Source organism: Myxine glutinosa, chromosome 8 (assembly GCF_964187855.1).
Source record: "Myxine glutinosa chromosome 8, kmMyxGlut1.1, whole genome shotgun sequence".
Classification (NCBI taxonomy): Eukaryota; Metazoa; Chordata; class Myxini; order Myxiniformes; family Myxinidae; genus Myxine; species Myxine glutinosa.
In genome coordinates, this window is record NC_136268.1 from 92,705,521 (window position 1) to 92,730,615 (window position 25,095).

General features: G+C 41.0%; 1 protein-coding gene across 5 annotated transcripts in view; it reads left to right on the forward strand.

The window, feature by feature from the left end:
- SHOC1 (shortage in chiasmata 1) overlaps window positions 1-25,095 on the forward strand; it is an 86,167-nt gene that overhangs the window by 49,303 nt on the left and 11,769 nt on the right. For 4 of the 5 annotated variants that reach the window (XM_078783534.1, XM_078783533.1, XM_078783537.1 and 1 more), the window contains exons 6-12: window positions 5,108-5,204; window positions 12,116-12,224; window positions 12,994-13,479; window positions 17,238-17,352; window positions 19,106-19,223; window positions 21,002-21,123; window positions 23,442-23,532. In XM_078783534.1, coding sequence (XP_078639660.1) covers window positions 5,108-5,204; window positions 12,116-12,224; window positions 12,994-13,479; window positions 17,238-17,352; window positions 19,106-19,223; window positions 21,002-21,123; window positions 23,442-23,532 — 1,138 coding nt within the window. Of the gene's footprint in view, window positions 1-5,107; window positions 5,205-12,115; window positions 12,225-12,993; window positions 13,480-17,237; window positions 17,353-19,105; window positions 19,412-21,001; window positions 21,124-23,441; window positions 23,533-25,095 lie in introns of those variants that run through there. The other variant, XM_078783536.1, reaches the window with a different exon arrangement.

Here is a 25,095-nt window from a genome sequence, read left to right on the forward strand (position 1 = left end):
ATCCAGGCTGTATGGGGAGAGTGGCCAGATGGCAGCCACTCCTGAGAAAAAAGCACAAGCCAGCACACCTGGAGTTTGCAAAAAGGCATGTGAAAGACTGAGAGCATGAGGCAAAGGATTCTGTGGTCTGATCAGACGGAAATTGAACTCTTTGGCATGAATGCAAAGCACTACATCTGACGGTAACCGAGCACAGCTCATCACCAATCTAACACCATCCCTACTGTGAAGCATGGTGGTGGCAGCATCATGCTATGGGGATGCTTTTCAGCCAAAGGAACTGGGAGACTTGTAAAGATAGAGGGAACAATGAATGGAGCCAAACACAGGCAAATCATTGAGGAGAACCTGCTTCAGAGTGCAAAAGACCTGAGACTGTGGCAAAGATTTACTTTCCAACAGGATGATGACCCCAAGCATACAGCCAAAGCAGCACTGGAATGGCTTTAGAAGAAGAATGTGAATGTCTTTGAGTGGCCCAGCCAAAACTCAGACTTGAATTCCATTGAGAATCTGTGGAAAGACTTGAAATTGCTGTTCACCAACGCTTTCCCAACTGACTTGACAGAGCTTGAGTAAATCTGCAGGGAATAATGGGAGAACCTCCCCAAATCCAGATGTGCAAAGCTGATATAGACATACCCAAGAGGACACAAAGCTGTAATCGCTGCCTAAGGTGCTTCTACAAGTATTGACTCAGGGCCTTGAATACTTATGTAAATTAGATATTACTGTATTTCATTTTTAATTATTTCGTTAAAATTTCTAAAAAAACAAATTCCACTTTGACATTATAGAGTATGATGTGTTGATTAGTGACAAAAAATCTAAATTCTATCAATTTTAAATTCAGGCTGTAACACAAAATGTGCAAAAAGTTAAAGGGTGTGAATAATTTCTGAAGACACCGTAGATGAAGATTATTTTCCAGAGAGTCAGTGAGATCATTGATGAAGATTAGGAATAGCACTGGGCCCAGAACAATGCCTTGGGGACGCCAGCCTTAACAGGGAGAGGAGAAGAAAGGATTCCATTGAGAGCCACACTGGTTAAGAGAGTAGAGAAATTCATTAACCTAAGAGTAGATTTGGCCTTTGTGGCCATAGGCAAAGAGTGTGGAGAGTAAGGCAGGATGCCAGACTGTCAAAAGCACAAGATATATCCAGAGAGACGGCCCTGATCTCATGTCTGACATTGACAGCCTCTATCCATTGTTGGGTGTGCAGAAGCAACATGTCCAAGGTGAAGTGACCTGGTCGGAAACCAAATTGGTGATCTAATATTAGATTGTTGGAGAAAGAGAACGATTTCATATCAACTGTGAAGATTGATTTAATGACCTTGCTGATGATTGGAAGTAAGCTGATAGGTCTGTAGTTGAGGGGATCAGGTTTTGCACCTTTTTAATGTAATGTAGTGATGTTGGCTGATTTCCAAGCAGATGGAAGATGACCGAGCACAAATTATAGGGTGAAAAGGGCATAGAGAGGATGTGCAAGAGCAGAAGAGCAGGTTTTTAGGACGCATGAGCTTATACCATCCTGTCCAGTTGTAAGGTACCGTACCATGTGAAAGTGTGTGAATCAAATCCTGCTTTTCACATTAGTTTCTATTATTTGGTACTGGCAAAGCTACCCGGCGTTTCCGGGTAACACAAAGTCGCTTCCTGACTGTGTCATCCTTAATGATCACGCACAAACACACACACACACACACAAACACACACACACACACACACACACAAACACACAAACACACACACACGCACTGCCTTTTACTAGTATATAGTTTCCCATTGGTATTACATCTGCATTGCATTTCAATGGATTACACAGAGCGACAGATCTTAACTCGGTGATTGAGTGGTGTTCTGCAGTACTACACTTCAATTTTGGGGTTTACTTTTCCTCTAATAAAAAACTGGAAGTAATGACTAACAGAGGTGGATACCTTGAGACCCTGTAGATCTCCGTTTCATTTCTTGAGTCCCACCCACGTGTGATGATGGCAGGCAAAAACAACTTACACACACACACACACACACACACACACACACACACACACACACACACACACACACACACACACACTAACAACACACACACACACATTATATATACTAGCCGACATATCCATTCTATGCCTGGGGAAATCTGAGTATGTTGGGGGTTCGTGGGAGGGTGGGGAATTGTATATACTATATAGTCTCAGTGGATCCTGGGGAAATCTGAGTATGTGGAGAAGTGGTTTAGATCGGGGGTATGTGGGCAAAGGTCAAAAATATCCTGGGGGGTGTACACTCTTCATGCCAAATGTGAGTGGCCCATGGTTGAAAGGGTGTACCCAGTATATGGAAGCAAACACATGATGGAAGGTGGGGGTTGGGGTGAATGCGTTTGGGGGGGAGGTGGGGGTGTGTTTATAGTGCAAAACCACCCTGAGGGGTGAACAGTCTTCATGGCAATTTTGAGCCCTGTGGGTCAAAAGGTGTGGTAGGCACATCAGAACAAACACACAAAGTAGGGGAGAGATGGGAGTAATGGGGTTGGGGCAGGAGGTGGGGCAAAGTGCAAAACCATCCTGTGGGAGTGGACATTCTTCATGCCAAGTGCGAGTGAGGCTCATGGGTGAAATGGTGTACCCGATATATGGAAGTAAACACATGGTGAGGGGAATGGGGGGTTGGGTTGGGAAGTTTGAGTGCAAAACCACCCTGGGGGAGTGGACATTCCTCATGCCAAGTGCAAGTGAGGCTCATGGGTGAAATGGTGTACCCGATATATGGAAGTAAACACATGGTGAGGGGAATGGGGGGTTGGGTTGGGAAGTTTGAGTGCAAAACCACCCTGGGGGAGTGGACATACTTCATGCCAAGTGCGAGTGAGGCTCATGGGTGAAATGGTGTACCCGATATATGGAAGTAAACACATGGTGAGGGGAATGGGGGGTTGGGTTGGGAAGTTTGAGTGCAAAACCACCCTGGGGGAGTGGACATTCTTCATGCCAAGTGCGAGTGAGGCTCATGGGTGAAATGGTGTACCCGATATATGGAAGTAAACACATGGTGAGGGGAATGGGGGGTTGGGTTGGGAAGTTTGAGTGCAAAACCACCCTGGGGGAGTGGACATTCTTCATGCCAAGTGCGAGTGAGGCTCATGGGTGAAATGGTGTACCCGATATATGGAAGTAAACACATGGTGAGGGGAATGGGGGGTTGGGTTGGGAAGTTTGAGTGCAAAACCACCCTGGGGGAGTGGACATTCTTCATGCCAAGTGCGAGTGAGGCTCATGGGTGAAATGGTGTACCCGATATATGGAAGTAAACACATGGTGAGGGGAATGCGGGGTTGGGTTGGGAAGTTTGAGTGCAAAACCACCCTGGGGGAGTGGACATTCTTCATGCCAAGTGCGAGTGAGGCTCATGGGTGAAATGGTGTACCCGATATATGGAAGTAAACACATGGTGAGGGGAATGGGGGGTTGGGTTGGGAAGTTTGAGTGCAAAACCACCCTGGGGGAGTGGACATTCTTCATGCCAAGTGTGAGTGAGGCTCATAGGTGAAATGGTGTACCCGATATATGGAAGTAAACACATGGGGGGTTGGGTTGGGAAGTTTGAGTGCAAAACCACCCTGGGGGAGTGGACATTCTTCATAGCAATTTTCAGCCATGCAGGTCAAACGGTGTGGCAGGCAAATCAGAACAAACACACACAGTGTGGGAGGGGGGATGGTGGGGTGGAGGAATGGAGGTTGGGGGGTGGGGGGGGGAGTTTATAGTGCAAAACCACCCTGGGGCATGAACAGTGTTCATGGCAATTTTAATGGTGGCCAAATGAGGATACACACACACACTCACACACATAAGCATATATGTGCACACACTCATACATATACTGTGCATATACACACACACCCTTACATCGAGACCTGGGAAGTCTCCATTCCTCCTTCTGAAACCCGCATTTGGAGATAACAATCACGACACACACTGTTTGAACAGCTTCTGTTTGAACATTATGTTCATTGTACGAGCTTGCCACGCTCCACCTCCACATTTGATCCTCAAATAGATAATCGAACTTATTATATTTAAAAACAGTTGCCAGTCTTGTGTTTTGTCCCTGTGTAACTGCTCTGAATATATTGTTCAAATGCACTCATCCTGGCTGGCTGACTGTGTGATGATAAACTCTGGAAAACAAACGATATATTACTAGACATGATTATCCCCGTAATGGTAGTATTTATAATGCTACACAGATTTTTGTATTGCAATGCCATGTAAGAAAGTAAATTTGTTTATGTATAGATGGCTTCTTGTTGCAGCTGCCATCATTGGTGAGACGTGATTGGCACAGTTTTGTAAAGTCCCCCATCACACTTTTTATCAGTTCCATACCGGTTTCATTGGAGAGGACTATAGCTTTGCTGTCCGTCTGTCTGTCCATCTCACCTGTGGTTTTTCAGACTTTCTTTTTTATCCTTTTACACACAACTGAAACTTGGTACTTGGCTTTATTATGATCAGGTTACAGAACAATTTCGAGTTTTAGGGTGTTTTGTGAAATTTTCAGATTTTTCCCTTTTTGGACTTAGAAAACATCACATCGGTAGGGGACATGTATTGCAAAGCAATTCTCGCTTTTGTTGTTTCTATCTTGTCCACACCCACACCAGCAGGTCCAGACCATATGACGTCAATATATCTACTATTGAACATTTCAAATATATTTAACATGTTTTACTTATTAATTAACCCTCACCACCCACGGTTTTAGAGAAGTTATATTTGGAAACGGTCTACCTTTATTTATTTTTGGGAAGTGTCGGTGTGTTCCGTCTGTTGTGCATCTTTGCAAAGTGATCAATTATCACATCCTCCGACACATGTCATTCCTGCGTGTAATTAGCGCAGGTTCATGCGTCTGACTCTGACTTCAAAGTGGCCTATCATAACCAAGGGGTTAAAATAGATTTGGGGCCCAGAAAAAAGACATTCGGGGCATGCACCCGATGGGCCATTGCCCAGCGACGCCTCTGTCCATAACAAGGATACCTGTAGGAAATGTACAATTTATTTCTTGTCATTTGTCATTCTTTTGCAGAGTGATTGCAGATTGTCAAATAAAATATTGCACTTCTGAAGAAGTTGAGGATTTTCTCAGTGAACCATTTATTTTGCACAAATTCAAATATTTTGAGGTGAGTGCAAATATATATTTATGTTCAAAGGTGTATCCAGTATAAAGCATTGATATGAATAACACAAAGCCAAAGGTCTTTACATTTCTAGGGAGTTAATCCACTGAAGATTTTTTTTTTGAAGTACCAAGTAATGATTCACATTTAATCTGTCACAATCATTCATGGCAAAGAGGGAAGCTGTACGCTCAGATTGAACAAGTACCAGTTATAATTAACAAGTACGCTCCTTTTTTGTAAATGCCTATATATTTTTTTCTTCTTCTTCTTACTTTAAAAAATTTTAAACAGGGGTCCAAGCTAATCATAATTTCTACTTAATATCAGTGTGTAACCTGGCCTTTCTAATGTTGCACAAATATGGGGTCATTTTCATCCCAATTAACATATATATTATACCTTTTTTACATATAATATCTTTCAATGGCTAAATAAATTCCGTAATAAATGCAGATACTGTATCTTAGTTGTTTTTTGTTGTCAAGGTTTTTTTACTGATATAATTTGCATTTCGTTATCATTCTCTCTTTATCCACATGTGAATGTGTAGCTATAAAAGTAAATACCACAGTGTGTTCATGGAAATTGCATCCAAAGATAATTACGTTTGAAGTTAGGAGTGGCCTTTCCTTGTTTTTTTTGTTGTTGTTTTTTCAAATAAATATATAAACATTTCAACAATTTATCTCCTTTTGTCATCCCTTTTTTTTCTTTACACCAATAAATATAGAAATGGATTGTCTGAACTTTGATGGTCATATAGTAGAATCTTTATTATTGTGACACTGAAAACATTATGAACTAGATGGTATTCATAGAATATTTACCCTGCATAGTCAACTTGGTGCGAGCCAACTCTTCTCTTTTTTAAAGGGTTTTTTTTTCTTTGATCCAATATGGCTGCCAGACCACGTGAACGATGACATCATAAATTTACATTCTCTAATATAATTGTTGTGTAGATCACGCTCAATAAATTTCAAACTGATTGAACTAAGTGTTGTACTTGAATCATGGCGTCATAATTAAGGCACCAATGACGTAATCCTTAACAACACTTACTCCTCATACAGAGTTCTTTACAATGGGACACGTTTCAATTTTTTCCATGGAGCGGTTTCAGAGATATGGAGGTGCAACGTTTTTCGGTTTTTCCAAGATGGCGCCTGTATTACGTGACCTATGACATCATAATTTTAAAAGTCTACAAGTCAAGAGACAACGATGGTTCACCAGCGAGCAGTATTCAATGACAAAGGATGGACTATAACCGAAACAGGCCCGGACAGGCCAGGCCTGAAAATGTCAAAACGAAGGTTACTGACCTTGAAATGAGATAGAAAATAATGTATAATCAGTTATGAGGTTAGTTAGCTACACAATACCGAAAATTTGGTGAAAAATGAAACGAAAAAAACTAAATAAATAAATAAAATGAAAAAAAAAAAAATGAAAAATCGAGCTCCGTGGGGCTAGACACATGACATTGGTCGAACTAAATACCGAAACCCCTGTCAGATTCCACCAAACCCCTCGGAGAAGATGTAGCTTGAACTCGATTACCCCCTAAAAAGACACCTTTTTTGGGCGTGGCTCCGCCCACAATGGGCGCAATACGCCCACTCTAGGCAGGACACAACTAGATCATGAATATCAACCTCCCACCCAAGTTTCATCAAGATCGGATGATATCATCGGATAGCTGTGGACACAGACACACAGACAGATGCACACACATGACGAATATAGTGCTCACCTGATAACTCGTGAACCAACAGGAGGAGGTGCTCTTATGGTGAAAATGTGGTGTCCGTTGGACTAACAGTTGCAGAGCAAAAAAAAAAATTCATACTGATTGGATCAAGCATTGTACTTGTCAAATTATGACATCATCATTAACATATCTTATTCCCATTGGAAGTACTTGACAATACAATTTACATTGTGTATCCCACTGATAGGCAGAATCTGCATCAGGACCTTCACGAAAATCTGATTGGCCTGTTATTGACACCTCCCCAACTCATCCAAGTTTTTTCATAACTCTTCCACAATTTTTTGAAATATCATGCGATGTATCGTTTTTGACTCGATCTTTCAACTGTGAAGAATCACTAAGTTTCGGCCGAATCTGTCCATAACCGTTTGAGATAGCATGCTCACAGGCAGACATACAATGAAAAGGGAGGTGAAAACATAATCTCCATCCACCTTTGGTGGTGGAGGTAATAACTAACCCAGTAGGATTTTTTCACAGTTTATTTCGTTATCAATAAATATATCTTCCACTGTCTTGGGCTTTGGAAATGTGAACAGCCGTAACAAAACAAGACGCACAAATTTCTTATAATCCCCTTGTGTACAGGCCAATTTTTTTTTTTTGCAGATGTAAAATCTCTCTGGCTGTTATTACATCTTGTTACAGCATAAAATGCCTTTGATTAATGGCATTGAAAATGCAAACTCCCCAATGTACTTTAATTCCCAACAATGCTACTTCAGCAGACCACAGGAGCAGAGTCAGGTTATTAACAGTCCTTGTTGGGTCTGATGATAAATATGATGATAAGGATATTTTAACAAAAAGATTAACTCACCTCTTTAACAGTCATATTTTAGCAACAAATGCACCTGATTTCAAAAGTAGTCAGGCCAATACAAAGTATGTCACATTCCAGCCAACATCACAGTGCCAGTATATTGTTGTGGTTATGGCTTCTCGGGGATAATATAGTCAATCTATATCGTATAACGATAGTTATTTTTCACTGTATCTGTTCAGTTAAGTGTGATGTAATGCATATGGATAAATTAGTGTTGCAAGTGTATTAGATGGATGATTGTGTGTGTGTTCATTTCCTCATCAATGTAATATTTTCCTTTATCTCACTCTATCTTTTGCGTTTCTTTAGCATAGGACTCTCTCACCTGTTTCTTCATCTCTCGCTTCTTCAATTTCCCGAACCAGCTTAAACTGAGGTGATCAGCCCTGTGCTGTCATCATCATTTGGACCTTGTCTGCTCCACTGGATTAAATTTGCACCATCTCTATGGCTCCGACCTCACCCTCTCTGACCACTTAGCCATCACTCTGACCATCAACATCCCTGCCCCAACACCAAGGCATTATCGCACAATCAACTTCCGTAAGCTAAACGCTCTTTCACCTACCTCATTCTCATCCACCCTCTCTGAAAAAATGTCCACTTCTCCCTTCATTGACCTCCACACCCCTTCCGACCTCACTGACTACTACAACCACACTCTCTCCTCCTGCCTTGACCAGCTTGCGCCTGTAAAAACCAAAACAGTTTCTTTCACCCATTCTGCTCCCTGGTTTACCCCTGAACTCCACCTGATGAAAACTCGTGCTCGCCAACTTGAAAGACTCCGCAATAAAACGGGTCTCACAGTTCACTCCCAAGCCTACAAGGACCACATACAACACTACAAAGATGCCCTCTCCCGCGCCCGCTCTGCCTACTACTCTCAAATTATCCACTCTGGCTCCGGAAACCCAAAAGCACTCTTCTCGACAATAAACAAACTCCTCCGCCCCCTGAACACCACCACCCAGTCATTCACAGTAGACAACTGCATCTCCTTCCTCTCTTTCTTCCAACGCAAAATTGACAACATCTACAACAGCTTGACCACCGCCGCACCCGCTCCCCCTCCAACCACCTGCCCCCCCTTGTCCTGCCATCCCCTGTCTCGGTTCTCCCCAATCTCTCCTACTGACCTCTCTGAACTCCTCATAGGAATGAAAACTGCCACCTGCACTCTTGACCCCATCCCCTCCAGCTTTGTCAAAGCCTCCCTCCCTGCTCTCTCTCCACTTATCATTGCAACAATAAACTCCTCCCTGTCTACAGGCATCGTCCCACCTTCCCTCAAAATTGCTGCTGTTACCCCCATTCTAAAAAAACCTGGTCTAAACCCTGACACCCTAAACAACTTCAGACCCATCTCCAACCTACCCTTTCTGTCAAAAGTTTTGGAACGCGCTGTAGCCACTCAACTCAAACATCATCTCTCTGCCAATAACTTGTATGAAACATTCCAATCCGGATTCCGCTCCAACCACAGTACTGAAACTGCTCTCCTCAAAATCACCAACGACCTTCTCCTCTCCTCTGACGCTGGCAACCTCAACATTCTCGTCCTCCTCGACCTCAGCGCTGCCTTTGACACCATCGATCACACTATCCTCCTCACCCGACTTGAATCCACCTTTAACGTCACCGGCACTGCCCTCTCTTGGATTAAATCATACCTCTCTGACAGATGCCAGTTCATCTCCATCAATAACTGCAAATCCCCCACTGCTCCCCTCCCCCAAGGTGTCCCCCAAGGTTCAGTTCTTGGCCCCCTCCTCTTCATCCTTTACCTGTCCCCGCTCGGTCACTTAATCCGCCGTCATGGTCTCCAATTCCACTGCTTCGCCGATGACATCCAGCTTTTCATCTCCACCAAGTCCGTCTCCACCGACACCCACTCTATCCTGACAAACTGCATCACTGAAATAAAATCCTGGCTTCAAATCAACTTCCTCAAGCTTAACTGTGATAAATCTGAAATAATCATCATTGGCCCAAAAACGCTCACAAAATCCACCCATAACTTTGCCCTCAACATCGACGGTATCCCAGTATCCACCTCCCCTCACATCCGGAATCTTGGCGTCATCTTTGACCAAACCCTTTCCTTCGACAAATACACTAAACAGATCACAAAGTCAGCCTTCTTTCACCTGAAAAACATTGCCCGTCTCCGCTCATCCCTCTCCTCCACGGCTGCAGAAACCCTCATCCACGCCTTCATCACCTCCCGTCTGGACTACTGCAATAGCCTCCTCTATGGTTCACCCTCAAAAATCACCAATAAACTCCAATACATTCAGAACTCCGCTGCCCGTCTACTCACTCATTCCCGGACCCGTGACCACATCACCCCCGTCCTTTACAAGCTTCACTGGCTCCCCATCCCCCAGAGAATCCAGTACAAAATCCTCCTCTTGACATACAAAGCCCTCCATAACCTGGCCCCATCCTACCTGGCTGACCTCCTCTCCAGACACACTCCCACCCGCAACCTCCGCTCTGCTGGTACCAACCTCCTGACCCCCTCCATCCGGACCAAATTCAGATCCTGGGGGGACAGGGCCTTCTCCATCGCTGCTCCCACCCTCTGGAACTCACTACCTCACACCATCAGAGACTCCTCCTCACTCACCACATTCAAAACATCACTAAAGACCCACCTGTTCAACGCTGCATTCAACATTCAACCCACAGCATTTAACCCCTGACTATCTCTTCTCCTTCTCCCTCCTTTTGCTTTAAATATTTCCCTATTGATTCTTGTCTTGTCTTTTTGATTCTTGTCTTATATATATGCCGTATATCGCTGCTGTTTGTTTTCTTGATTCTTGTCTTTTTGCAATTGTTGTTTTCATGTATTGTTATGCATTATGTTTTCCACTCTGTCAAAGCGCCTTTGGGTTCTGGAAAAGCGCTATACAAAATAAATGAATTATTATTATATTATTATTATCATGGGGTGAGTCACTGTTCCCAGAATTGTGCCCGTTCCAGTAAGTCCATTAAAACCAGGTTAATCCAGGCAAAAGTCATCAAGTCACAAGGGGACAGAAACGTAGTAAGAAAGCTACATGTCCCGGCCGGACCAATCCACAAGGGAGATCAGCTGGAGCCGACATGCAGAACCAATTGTCCAGCAAACCAAGTGTCCAACAAAGGGGGACACAAGGGATCCTCCAACGGGGCTGGGGGACCACGGTGGTGGCAGTGATTAAAGTGTGGGACACATAAAGATTCGGGGTCTCAGTCGCCTTGTCTGGTCCTTTGAAGAGAGAGAGGGAGAGAGACACACCTGGTCAATACATCTACGTGTCTGCCTGCCGAAGTTGGGCTCTTTGTCTCTCTGGGGCCTGCACGCTACTCTTGTTGTCCTTTTCTGTGGGCGCATGCGGAACTCATTGGTTTTGGAGACGTGTGCGGGTGAGACACGTCGGTGCATAAACATGCTGTGTGCCGGGAGAGGGGAGCAAAGGATCAGGGACCTTTCACGCAGCAACAGGCTATCAGTATAGTTTGGGCTGTGCCAGATTATGCAAAGGGGTTTGACTCCAACACCCTATATTTCTCTTTCTCCCTCACTTTCTCTCCTTTCCTGGGATGGGTGGATGCTGGGCCCATATTGTAAAGTGTTAAGCTGACTGTGTTTTTCTGACATCCAAGGGAGGTAATGTTCACGTAGGGGTAATGGGAATGTGTATTGCCTTGTAAATAAGGTCCTGACCTGGCAATGTCCTGACAATACTTTGTAAATACATGCTTTGTTCAATAGAAGTATAAAATGCATTTGTCTCCTGACTCTTCTTGCTCATCGCAACACCTGAATGATCGGTTGGTCTAGAAAAGGTTGGGCTATAGATAAGATTGCAGCACTTGACTTGATTCCGCTCGGCCAATCAGTAAGATCTGATCGGACCGGAAACGATATCCGATCGGACCGGAAACTTCTCCTGTAACAGTAACACGGCTTTGGACCTGGGAACCGGCAATACGTTTTCAGGATGATTGGCGATCATGGTCACTTAGCGACTCCCCAGCTCTGTCGTGAGTTATCCACTGAAATTGTCTGTGGTGAATATAGGAAAGATATGATTTATATTTCTTTTTAAGGAATATTAATATAATTTTCATTGTCATAAGCTGTAAACAAATAATAACACTATTTTACTATATTTATTCAATAAACATGTAGTACTATTTTGTAGTATAATAAATAAACATGTAGTATCAATGATCAACAAACAATTTTCAACCAAAATATTTGACAACTGTAATTTGGTTATTCACGGCACTTAAATGAATGTTTTGCAGATCGAACAACCAAAAATTGTCCAAACCGTGAATGACCAATTTAATTACAAACAAGTTGTCCATTGTCCTGTTTATATTCAGACAAATCACATCGATGAAAACCCAAAAGGTAATATATTATTCTCCATGAAGGTGTTCCTGAAGTACAGTATATAATGTCATATAATTTTTTAAATTATCAAATGCAGAATATCTTTTATTTTACACAAAAATCTAACAGGTTAATACCCGTGGTGTTAAAAATGTTCTACAAATGAGATACTCATAATGGTCCAACAAAATATAATAAAATCCTTATATAAATGTACTGTATATGGATTGTATAAAAAGATATTCCCATTAGTTGTGCACATTTATATGTTGAGAAATGCTTATTTTTTAGTGTTGACGCTCATGGAGTAGCTAGAACACGGATCAGGACATAACAGAACAAAAGAACAAAAATGGAAAGATGCTGATTTTGATAGATTTCTTCTCTCTTAGATGTGTTCTGGGGTTCACCCAAAACATGAGGTGGACATGAAGTTTAAAACCCATGATGTGGGCCTCTGGCCAGGATGGTGCCCATAAACAACAACTTTTTGCAGACACCATTGATTATCTTATCAGAAAATGCAATCAAACCTAATGGCCGCAGACACAAGAATTGAACTCCCCACCTCCACCCCCCCAAACCCCCAATCTAGTTTTTGCTCTATTGGCTTTGCATTTTATTAAATGGAATTACTCTCTATTTTTTATCCATTAAATCAGTAATTTAGAATCAACCAACTGCATTGATATCTAATTGGCAAGGTATGCTGACAGCTATGTTTATTTTCGATCAGCTTGGAAATTAACATGGAATTGGTCATTTCACTGTCTGTTATTTGCACCAGCCAGGAGATCCTGCAGTGCAACTCCACTGGAAAGTGATGATATTAACATTTCTGAGCTGTTGCATACCACCTGCACAAACGAACCGGAACGCCAACTTCTTTGCGAAGAATTGAACCAATACATGCATGCACAGAATCAGACATATAAAGGTTATGAAGATTTACAGCAGTTTGTCACTGCTGCAACAATTGCATCATGTGATATTAAGCCAACAAAAGATTATGCATCGAAAAGAAGGAGCAGCTCAATTTCTGAAAGCTTTGGCAAAGTGCAAACTGAAAACATGTCTGTTAATGAAAATTCATCACAAATTCTCCAAAATCCATTTTTGCAAGCTGATACAAATGCCTATAAAGAACACCTTTTCAATAACCTTAAGCAGCTGCAAGGACAAACATCTATCTTCAAAACCAGTCTTGCAGAAACTTTACCTGTAAATGTCTGCAAGTATGCCACTGAACATGATACAAACAATGGAGTTAAAGGTATGAATTCACATGATACATATTCTTGATATCAAAAGAAGCTGTATTATCATTGTGTGAAAATATCCTGCTCCAACCATTCTCCAGATTCTAGACTACAGAATGTACTGTATTAGCATCCTCACAATTATTAAAGCTTAGACCAAACAGGAAGTATTTATTTCCAATAACAAAGAGTACACAAGGTCAGTTGTGAATTATATATTTAGCAAGATGGATCATTTAACCCATAAATCACGTCGGGTCGACCGGCCACGATCCTACCAAATATGGTCATTATATGGGCGTGTTCTAGCCACTATTTGCATGCAAATGAGTTTAAACTGACGTCAACCTAAATAACGAATCGTGACTTTTCTTACAATGTATAATACCCAGGACATCTTATGAAAGCTTGCTTGTAATTGGTGGAGAAAAGCCGATGACAAAAAAGCATTTCTGGGCTACTAACCAGTAAATCCAGCACGTTATGGGTTAACCATGCAGAGCCTCACTGGAGTGTTTGTTTTGGCAACACCTTTCAGACAACAAACCACCGAGTTCAACCTCTCAGTATATCAAAAACTTTAAAATTCAGCAATTTATTTAAAATACAAAATTTACAACACTTTTAAATACAATAAGCTTTGTGTGTATAATGTAATTTTAATCACCTTTGAATGAACTATATAGATTACCAAAGGTGGGCGGTCCGCTTCGAAAGTCCGCTTATCCGCTTATCCGCTGCAGCGGACTAACGTTTTCGAAGCGGATAAGCGAATCGGAACAACCCCCGGAAACCGAAGCGGATAAGCGCAAGCGGACTACCGAAAAATTAAAGCGCATCGCGATTCGCCAAATCAGCTGTTAGCCTGTAATTGTGAATATTTATTTAAGTGAATAATAAGTGAAAACTGAATATTTTATTGGACGCTGGAGCGGCAATAACGTCAAGATGGAGAAAGCTGGTCGAGGAAGCCGCTGAGGGGGAACCCGGGGCTCTCGCCCAATCTCTTCCCGCTCGAGTTCCGTGATGCTTGGGTAACTCTATTTCTCAGGCATAACACGCCGCTCCCGAGCTCTGCCTCGGTCGAGCACGTGTTCAGCTACGGGTCGGACATCCTCAGGCCTAAGAGGTCGGCCCTGGCTGCACCGAACTTCGAGGCCCTCGTCTTCATGAAGGGCAACCTCCAAATCCTCAAGAAGGCCCACGAGGTGGAGGAGGAAGACGAGGACTAGTCAACAGACTGCTAGTCTGTTGACTAGTAGACTCTTGTCAAAGAAAGGACGGGCAAATTGATTTTTCTTTAATGTAACTTGCATATATTAAAATTATATTTAAATTAACTGTAGAGTAGAGTAGAGTCGAGTGGAAAACTTTATTTCAATAAATTTTGTATAAATTTTATTTAAATAAAAATGTATATTTTTGATCTTAAAAGCTTGGTTTGTCTTTGTAGTAGTTAGAAATGGCTATTTAGGCTTAAAAAGCATTAAATTCCCTTTAGAAACGTCAAAAATCGCTTTAAAAACGTCGAAGCGCTTTTAAAAAATCGAATCGAAGCGGATAAGCGGTAAGCGGACTAAGATTTTCGGCCGCTGAAGCGGATAAGCGAATCGGACTACACGGGCTGGCGGAGCGGATAAGCGGTAAGCGGACTTAAAATTTTCCGAATCGCGCCCACCTTTATAGATTACAGTCGATCGAGGTGCAGACAAAAACACCCTCAAACTGATGCGTCTAACTTGAAAGCATTTTTTTTGTAAACAAGGTCAAGACTCGTAGAAGAGCTAGAACACCGAATGGGTCAGGATGTAAGGAGAACAAAAGGAACAGTGGAAAGAGGGGAGAAACACCAACAGCAGGGCTGAAGGACAAAATAAAGGGAGAGTTGGACAAATGATGGTTGTGGGGAGGAATGAAGGATAGTGGAAGATGAATGGGGTGGAGAATGTGCATGGAGAAGCAAACTCTCAGGTTCATTCCAAAGATTGTGGGATCAAATTATTAAGAATTTAGATTCGTTCTGTTTCCGGATCTTCTCAGTCGTGAATGTGTGCATCTTTGCTCTCATTAGACTGGCATGGAATATCACCTTTCCTCTTTGTTTTGTATGATATTTCATATTGTGCGCCTTGTACTTTGTAGTGTGGCCCACGAAATAACGATTCATTTGCAACATCAATTGAAGATTATTTAGATTCAATTAAGTGAATTGAATTTCAATTAATGGTAACTACCTGGCTTCAATTAAAGATTAAATTAAGGATAATGAAAAAATATTAAAAGGCAGAATATACTGTATAAAGTAGAAACTTCTGTTTTTCTCCTCAGGTCCTGGTTGCCTTTTCACTTTCATTGATTTGTTCAACTCTTTTTCCTTTTCAAAGTGACCTTTACTTAAATGTACTCACTGCTCTCTTCCCAACAGGTTTCAAAATCGATCATTAATTGGTGCTTCATGTTGAATGCCACATTTGCCTATGCTATATTGAAGTCTCTCTTATCCCCATTTGTTCGGGTCCACCAAAAGTGGTCGCATACCTACCTCTTTTTTTGGCACAGTCTAAGCCCCATGTATGAACCCCAAAATGATTTTATTACTGTCCTCTCATAACCCTTGATAGTATAGAAAAAGAAAGAAAGAAAGAAAAAAGTTTTATTATCTTGCCAAAACGAAGTTTTTGCAAGATGTATTAGTCAGCTTGTATGTTTGTTTGTTTGTGGTTAATCATTTTTTTTTCACGTTTAGATCACTCTGTAGACCACAGTTATTATTGGAAACTCCTGTAACTTCGCATATCAGAGTCCTATAGAGATACCCTTCAGCACACAAAAATTTGAAGGTCAAGGTCAAAGGTCAAGGTCACTTTGTGGTCAATCATGGAGGTCGACGAAACACTAATTTTTTGAGTAACTTTGATCGGATCGTCTCCAAACTTCATGGGAATCTAGTATATGGTCCGGCGCTCAGCTGATTAGTTTTTGGTGGCGATCGGCCTTGACCTTCATGGTTAGCGCTGGAGGTCGAAAATTATTGACCCCAAGGTCAAATTTTGAAATCGTAGGTACCATATCGAGTAATACCTCATATGAATGCCCTTGATGAGTGCTTCCCAGATCTGTAAACAGTTTGACGCTATGACGTCATTTGATGACGTCATGACGAAAAAACGGAATTTTCATGAAAAAATTATTTCCTCAGTTCTCATCAAAATCTTTCAATATTTCATGTGCGTTGGTCATGAAGACATACTATTCACCATACGAAATTATTAAGGTCAAGGTCAAAGGTCAAGGTCACTTTGCGGTCAATCATGGAGGTCAACGAAACCCTTATTTTTTGAGTAACTTTGATCTTATGATCTCCAAACTTGGTGGGTATATAGGGTGTGGTATGGCGCTCAGCTGATTAGTTTTTGGTGTCGATCGGCCTTGACCTTCAAGGTCATTTTGAAGGTCATTCAATTTTGACCAAAAGGTAAAATAGACAGATGCAGGGGCAAGATACGGTTCACCCTGTGGGTGACATATGTTTATTTATTTTTTTTATTAGCCTGTTTGGTATTCCTATCTCAGGACTTGCCTGCCCAAGATAAAAACCCAATTGCTGTGGAAATTTGGCCATTACCTCTGAATTACCTGTGTTTATGAGCTTTCAAATGGATAGTGAAAAAAAAAATCATAGTTCACATTTTCAGCAAAGGGTGAATGCATATTTTCAGATAAACATAAATATAATGTCGTTGTAAAATGTATGCTGGCATTTGTATTTCAGATAATGCTGTAAAAGACGCATGCAATCCCTTGATTGATTTGAAAATTCCACATGTTGTAAAAATATCTGAGAAAGTTATTGATTATACAAGACTGCTTGTTGCCTTAGAAACAAGGTAGGAAAATGGTAAATATTTTGCAATACTGTATTTACTTTTTTAAAGTTTGGACTGTGTTGAGCAAAAATTTAAGGTGTTTATTGGTTTGTGATTCATTTTTTAGGTTGTCATTAAAGGGTTTGATTTTTGACTGTTATTAAAGTTTTACAATGGAGGCTCCATAAACCCAAGATAAATATCTGAATTCATCAACAAGCAAAGGTTTTTAAAATAGTGCCTGAACATACAAAGGTGGGATCATGCTTAAAATGAAAGCAAAAAATTGTATTGTGACATGCACTGAAATAAAATAATTTGCAATTAAATAAAAACAGATAATGGAATAAAAGCAAGCAGTGAATTAGGATACGATGGTAGCCTAATACTGAGGACACAACTAGGGTTCTGGAAAAACAACCCTGTTTCAGAATTTAAAAAAATATGTATGTATGATCGTCATGAAACTTCACCAAGTTGTAGAGGTCGTCACAATTGAGAAGCCTATTGATTTTGAGGTCGAAGGTCATCTGGATGTCCAATTACTAAAATCTCAATTTTTAATCCGATTGACTTGAAAATTGAACAGCATTTGCATAGTGCCTCACTAAATAGGGAAACCAACTATTTTTGAGGTCAAAGGTCAACTCAAGGTCAAACTTCCAAAATCATACATTTTCATCCGATTGACTTGAAAATTTAACAGCAATTGTTCAATTGTTTAAAAAAACAATTGATAAAAATTGTGCCTCATTGAATTGGGAAACCAACTATTTTTGAGGTCAAAGGTCAACTCTATGTCAAACTTCTAAAATCATCAATCTTCATCTAAAATCGTCACTTTTCATCCTATTGACCCAAGCTTCGATAAAAATCGTCAATTTTGATCTTGTTGAAATGGACAATTCGCTGTATCAATTGCAACCTTTTTTTCTGCATGACGTCTTCTTGTTTGTTTGTTTGTTTGCCTATCTGTCTGTGAACAAGATATCTCAAAAAGTTGTCGACGGATTCGGACGAAATTTGGCAGAGAGGTAGTGTATGTGACACAGACGAAATGATTACATTTTGGTGAAGATCCGGATTCGGATCCGGCTAGTATAATTTTTAAAGTGTTTCTTCGCCATTGAGAGATAGGGCCAAAAACGATAGGATTTGGACGAAACTTGGTAGAGCGGTTGTGTGTGTGACATGGAATAATGGATTCGATTTTGGTGAAGATCTGAATATGGATTCGGAGACGAGAATTATTTAATTTTTAAGTGATTCGTCACCATTGAGGGATCGTGCGAAAAGCGATATATAACATGATATTTTAAAAGGTTATGGAAGACTTATGAATAAACTAGGTGAATGAGTTGGTTAGGTGACAAGAACAAGCTGATTAGATTTTGGTTGAGGTCCGAATCCAGATCCGGCCTATCAGTGGGATACAAAACAAACTGTTCAGTCGAGCGGAGGTATGCACGCTACCGAGTGCATTTCTGCTTTTTTCATTTATGTGTTAATAGTTTGTTATATCATGACTATTACAAAAAATGTAGTTTGCCATATCAAATTAGTTATTCCACATGTTTATTATACTGATACTTTACTCTATGAAATACTTCAGCAAGTCGGTATTACTTCTTTGAGAAAAGTACAACATCAACAGGTCTAAAGTACTTTACCAAGATGTGATGAAATTGAATCGTAAATAGTGGATTATTAGAGTATCTTGGTCCAAAGTGAAAGAGATTAAAATAATTACTTCAAGCCTACGTGTGTTTTCCAGGACTTATATCCAGGTGGTAGATAGAAACTACGCAGGAATTGCTGGACTTGTAAAAACAAACCATTCAAAATTTTCAGCTGATCTAATTATCAACGAAAACACAGCAGTCATAGTTCAGGTATCGTTGATCACCATGTCTTGCAAGCTTTATTTTGATGATTATTTTATGCACAACCTTGAATGAAGGATCATCCCAAAAGTTACAGTGCCTTCAGAAAGTACACACACCCCTTCACTTTTTTCACGCTTTGTTGTGTTACAGCCTGAATTTAAAATCAATGAAACTGCAATTTATTTGTAATTGATCACAGCATCCCCTATAATATCAAAGGGAATTTATTTTTTAGAATCTCAAGGACTACTCACTTTTTCAAGGTCTTTCAGATTCTTGTTCTGAAGCCAGTGTTGCTTTGGCTGTATGTTTTGGGTCATTGTCCTGTTGGACCGTAAATCTTCGCCACAGTTTTTTGCACTCTCAAGCAGGTTCTCCTCAAGGATTTGCCTCTGTTTGGCTCCATTCATTGTTCCCTCTATCTTTACAAGTCCCCCAGTTCCTGCTGCTGAAAACCATCCCAATAGCATGATGCTGCCACCACCATGCTTCACGGTAGGGATGGTGTTAGATTGGTGATGAGCTGTGCTCAGTTTCCATCAGATGTAGAGCTTTGCATTCATGCCAAAGAGTTAAATTTTCGTCTGATCCGACCACATAATCTTTTGTCTCATGCTCTTAGAGTCTTTCACATGCCTTTTTTGCAAACTCCAGGCATGCGTTTGCGTTTTTCTCAGGAATGGCATCCGTCTGGCCTGGATTTGTGAAGTGCTGCAGAGACTGCTGTCCTTTTGGCAGGTTCTCCCATCTCAGCCAAGGAACTCTGTATTTCTGTCAGAGTAGTCATTGGGTTCTTGCTCACCTCCATGACCAAGGTCCAGTTGCTCAGTTTGGTCGGACAGCCAGCTCTAGGAAGAGTCTTGGTCGTTCCATATTATTTTCATTTCCTAATGATGGAACTCACTATGCTCTTGGGAACTTTAAACACTCTAGAAATTGTTTTATACCCTTCTCCAGATCTATGCCTCCTCACAATTCTATCTCGGAGTTCTATGGACAGTTCCTTGGACTTCATGGTAGAGTTTCTACTCTGACATGCACTGTCAACTTTGGAACCTTGTATAGAATGGTGTGTTTCTTTCTAAATAATGTCCAATCAATTGAATTGGCCATAGGTGGACTCCAATGAAGTTGTAGAGACATCTCAAGATTAAAGGAAATTGGATGCACCTGAGCTCAATTTGGAGTGTCATAGTAAAAGGGTTGAATACTTATTGACTTAAGACATTTCAGCTTTTAATTTTAAATTAATTTGTAACATTTTCTAAAAATATTTCCACTTTGACATTATGGGGTATTATGTGTTGATCAGTGCCAAAAAAAATTCGATTTAAGCCATTTTAAATTCAAGCTGTAATGTGAAAAACTTCAAGTGGTGTGAATATTTTCTAAAGGCACTCTAAATCATCCCACTCCCACAATGTAGCCATCATAATGCTGAAATATATAACTCACGAGAATTTTATTCAGGCTGCATTGTTCAATCTAAATGTAAAATATTAAGGCAATTCTTTTTTTTTAAGATTATGGAACAAATTACTTTGAACGACGAGCAATGTTGTGGATCTCAAAAGTGATGCCCAAAAGATTTGGACTTTCATAATTATGAACTTGCTGGTTTAATTTTGCCTTCATATAACCAGGAGGTGAGAGTTGTAGAGCTTTATTTGGCTAAGTGAAACTCAGTGCAAGTGACTTGGAAATCTGGAATGTTGCCTTTATGGAACTATTACAATGCAGTAGATAGGAATGGGGTCGTTTTAATTTACATGTTTATTTTACAGGATTTTGTCAGTCTTACAGAGGGAAACACAGCAGACAATGCCATGTACCATCTTGCTGCTCTTTCTTTGCAATTCGCCTCATGTTGGTTAATCGTTTTTCCATTGTCAGACAAAGGTTACCTGTAAGTACAAATTGTTCCTTTTTTGCTGTACCATATATATTTATTGCAATATAACAATTTTTTTTTTTTTTTTTTTTTTTTTTTTTTTGTATACAAGGTCGAGGCTCGTGAAAGAGCGAACATTAATCACACAGAAAGACAAACCGACACATAAAACATATAACATAGGGAGCGGTAGACAAGATGGGGAGAGAGGGGGAAGGACACAAACACAACATTTGAGAGCAGGGACCGAGAGACATCGAGAGATCTGAGAGAGGGCGAGGGCTTTGGGGGGGGGGGGGGCGTGGGAAGGGGGCGGTGGGAGAGGTATAAAACATATGGACACTGCCAGGACTTCCAGGAAAGAAGTTGGAATTTCAAACAAGGTGGATCTGGGGTGAATTAGCGGGGGTAGAAAAGATCAAGGTTTTGGATGGGGGAAGATAAGAGATGGTGGTGAACAGCTGTTTTAAAGACCTGGAGGGAGGAGTGGGATTGAAGGGAGTGAGGGAGTTTGTTCCAGAGGCGGGAGAAAAGAGGAATGAAAGAGTGAAGGTGAGCAGAGAGCCGAGATTTCGGCAGTTTAACCATCAGAGGGTTGCTGGCAGATCTTGTGCGACCTGTAGGAATATTTGGGGGACAGAGCACAGAGAGAGCTGGGGGTGCAAGGCCGGAGAGGAGTCGGTAGAAGACAGAAAGACCACCTACCTGCCTGCGGTGAGTGAGTGAAAGGCCCTCAGAGATAGCTTCATCGCGGGAGATTCCAATAATTCTGAAAGCTTTGGTTTCAACAGCGTGAAGCCGAGCTAGGTGTGAGGCAGGAGCACCGGCCCATAGGGGAGAACAGTATTCCATTGAGCTGCGGATGAAAGCCTTGTATGTGGTGAGGAGCTCAGGTGTGCCGAGGAAGGACTTCGCACGACGGAGGATGCCCAGTCGGCGACTGGCTTTGGAGGCCAGCTTGGAAATGTGGTTTTCCCAAGAAAGATCATGGCAGATAGTGAGACCCAAAATCTTGAGCGACAGAACTTCTTGGAGAGGATTGTTGAGAAAGTAGATGGGAGGGTTGTCCAGTCGATCTTTTCGGAGAGACATAGTAAGAGTGTGAGATTTGTCAGGATTGAAAGACATGTTCCACTTGTTTGACCAGTCTGTGATTTTGTCCAGGTCTTCAGAGAGTGAGGAGGCAGCAGACTGCCGATCTGAGGGAAGAGGAATGGAGCGGCAGAGAGTGGAGTCATCAGCAAAGAGATAGAGAGGATTTTCGAGAGAGTCAGAGAGATCATTGATGAAGACCAGAAAAAGCACGGGGCCCAGAACACTGCCTTGGGGAACTCCAGCCTGAACAGGAAGAGGAGATGAGAGAAACCCATTCAGGGCCACACGTTGACGACGACTAGAGAGGAAGTCCGCCAGCCATGCGTGGAGATTTCCATGGATACCAAAGGAGGAGAGTTTGGTGAGCAGAGCGGGGTGCCAGACCGTGTCGAAGGCACGTGATATGTCGAGGGAGACAGCTCTAATTTCCTGTTTGGCATTGAGGACCTCCATCCATTGTTGAGACAGCAGAAGCAGCATGTCCAGAGTAGAGTGACCTGGTCTGAAACCAAATTGATGATCAGAGATCAAGCCATTGGAGAAGAGGAAAGATTTCATATCCGAAGCAATGACTATATCACATGACTATATCATGGCCTTACAATTTACTGCAAATTATTTACCCATGAGTAGGTGGTGTATTGATTAAATGCGATGTTAACGCTTGTATACTTGTACTTATGTTTCAATATGGAATTTATCTTTTTTATATTTGACTATGTAATTTTGTTGAGGTGAGATATTTATTCTAAATTCTAAAAGATGAGTCGACTAAAAAGGTGGCAAGTTGTAATATTATTGTGATATAGTTAGACTTTAAACTGTGTGGAAACATTGTAAAAGTTCAGGAAATTTCCAATTACTTCCAGATGCAGAACAAGCTAGTACAGTAATTATGAGTAGTTTGTGGAGAAAGGGGCATTTGTGAAAGTTATTGTTCAGATTATATATTTTATAAAGGGAAACACCACTTTTCCTTGGAACCGAGTCTTGCTGACAGTTAATGAAAAGGTCACAACATTTTATTTATATATATATATATATATATATATATATATATATATATATATATATATGTATGTATATATATATATGTATATATATATATATATATATATATATATATATATATATATATATATATATATATATATATATATCATTTTAAACCAACAAATTAAACTAAATTATTGTTAATATTTTCTTGCATACTGTAATGTTTTTCCCCATCTTCATAGGCATGACACTTCGCTTGCTTTTGTAAAGACTATGTCATATATTCATGCTGCATCAACTTGTTTTTTCAACAAAAAAGAAGGTCACATAAAGGTAACAATTTGTGCAGGAGGTTAGTTGCTTGTGCTTTTACTGTGCTGTGTATACTGTGCCATCTACATGATATGTACTCGCCACTTCCAATTTAAATTTTGTCCTCGCCTGCTCTTCTGTCACTTCTGTACTGTTTTTTACAGTTCTTCCTGCCACATCTTTTTGTCAAAAAAGAAAAATACTAATACTATAAATTAAGGTGTCATCAGCTGACTAATGAGACTTGTCTTGTTTATTCATACTGGAAATGTTGATGTTCCATTGTCAAACTTATGCATTTTAGATATTGCTATGTACGTCTGTGCAAAAGTAAAGATTTTTGTGACATAGTATTCCTCATACATATTTAGTTACGGTTCTGCAAACCATTATCCCATGGCAATGGCACACAATATATTGGTACCCGAGACAGTTATATCGTTAACACTTGTATTTAGACAGCCCAATCCTTTTGTGTGGTGGGCAAACAGGAGATATGCGTTTGTGAGGGCTATAGAGAGGTCTTCTTCTTCCTATTCCTCCCTCCATTATCCTCTTTCACCTCCACCCTCTTCATAACTCGACATTCCCAGTTATATAGGTTGCTTACCATTGCACATGTAGTGTAGACACAGTATTTAATTTGGCTTCTCTTTCCAGACACATTTACACACAGCTCCAATTAGGTTTCTTTACCTCTTCAGACATTTCAGACATCAGCGATCCTTAACAAACACGTACATGGTTTATCCTTTGTTCCACTTATCTATACTATGAGAGCCGTGTGTGTGTGTGTGTGTGTGTGTGTGTGTGTGTGTGTGTGTGTGTGTGTGTGTGTGTGTGTGTGTGTGTGTGTGTGTGTGTGCGCGAGTGCATGTGTGTGCGCGAGTGTGTCTGTCTCTGTCTGTGTGTGTATGTATGTCGCCATTTTTCTCAGAGATGGCTAAACGGATTTTCGTCAAACTTTCAGAAGTTCATCAGTGAGTGCCGAGGAGTGTTTTAGGCCAAAAAAAAAATTGTTAAAAAGAAGTTTGATTCTTTTTAGATTTAAAAAAATCGGTCTATAGTGGCTGATCCTTTGTAGCTATATGAAAGATAATATTAAATTATCCCCAATGTGTGTGTGTGTGTGTTGTTATAATATTTAATATAAATTTTCCTTAGTAGGTGTAGGGAAGTGTTTTAGGCATCCACAAAAAAATGGGAAAAACAACGAAATTGATGCCGGGTACTCCTGATAATGTAGTAACCCATATTTTTCCTTCCATCCCGACACATTTATTAAACTCGAACACCCCACACACCACATATGGAAGCAGCCACGTCCTCCCAGTTTGAACGGACTTTTGCGGGAACGCCGAGTAGTGGGGAAATCCTTTGAAATACATCCACTGCAACGAAGCATGGATGATTGACAGGAGAGCAGGGAGGAGTGTCTGGAGGCGCACCAATGAAGATGCTCTGTGCAGGACCAAGCTCCGCCCCGCTTAAGCAAGTACAAGAGGTGGAACGCAAGAGGGGCTCGTTGCCTTGGAACCAATCCAGAGATATGCTGTGTGGGAGACGGGTGCACCTGCCTGTCAT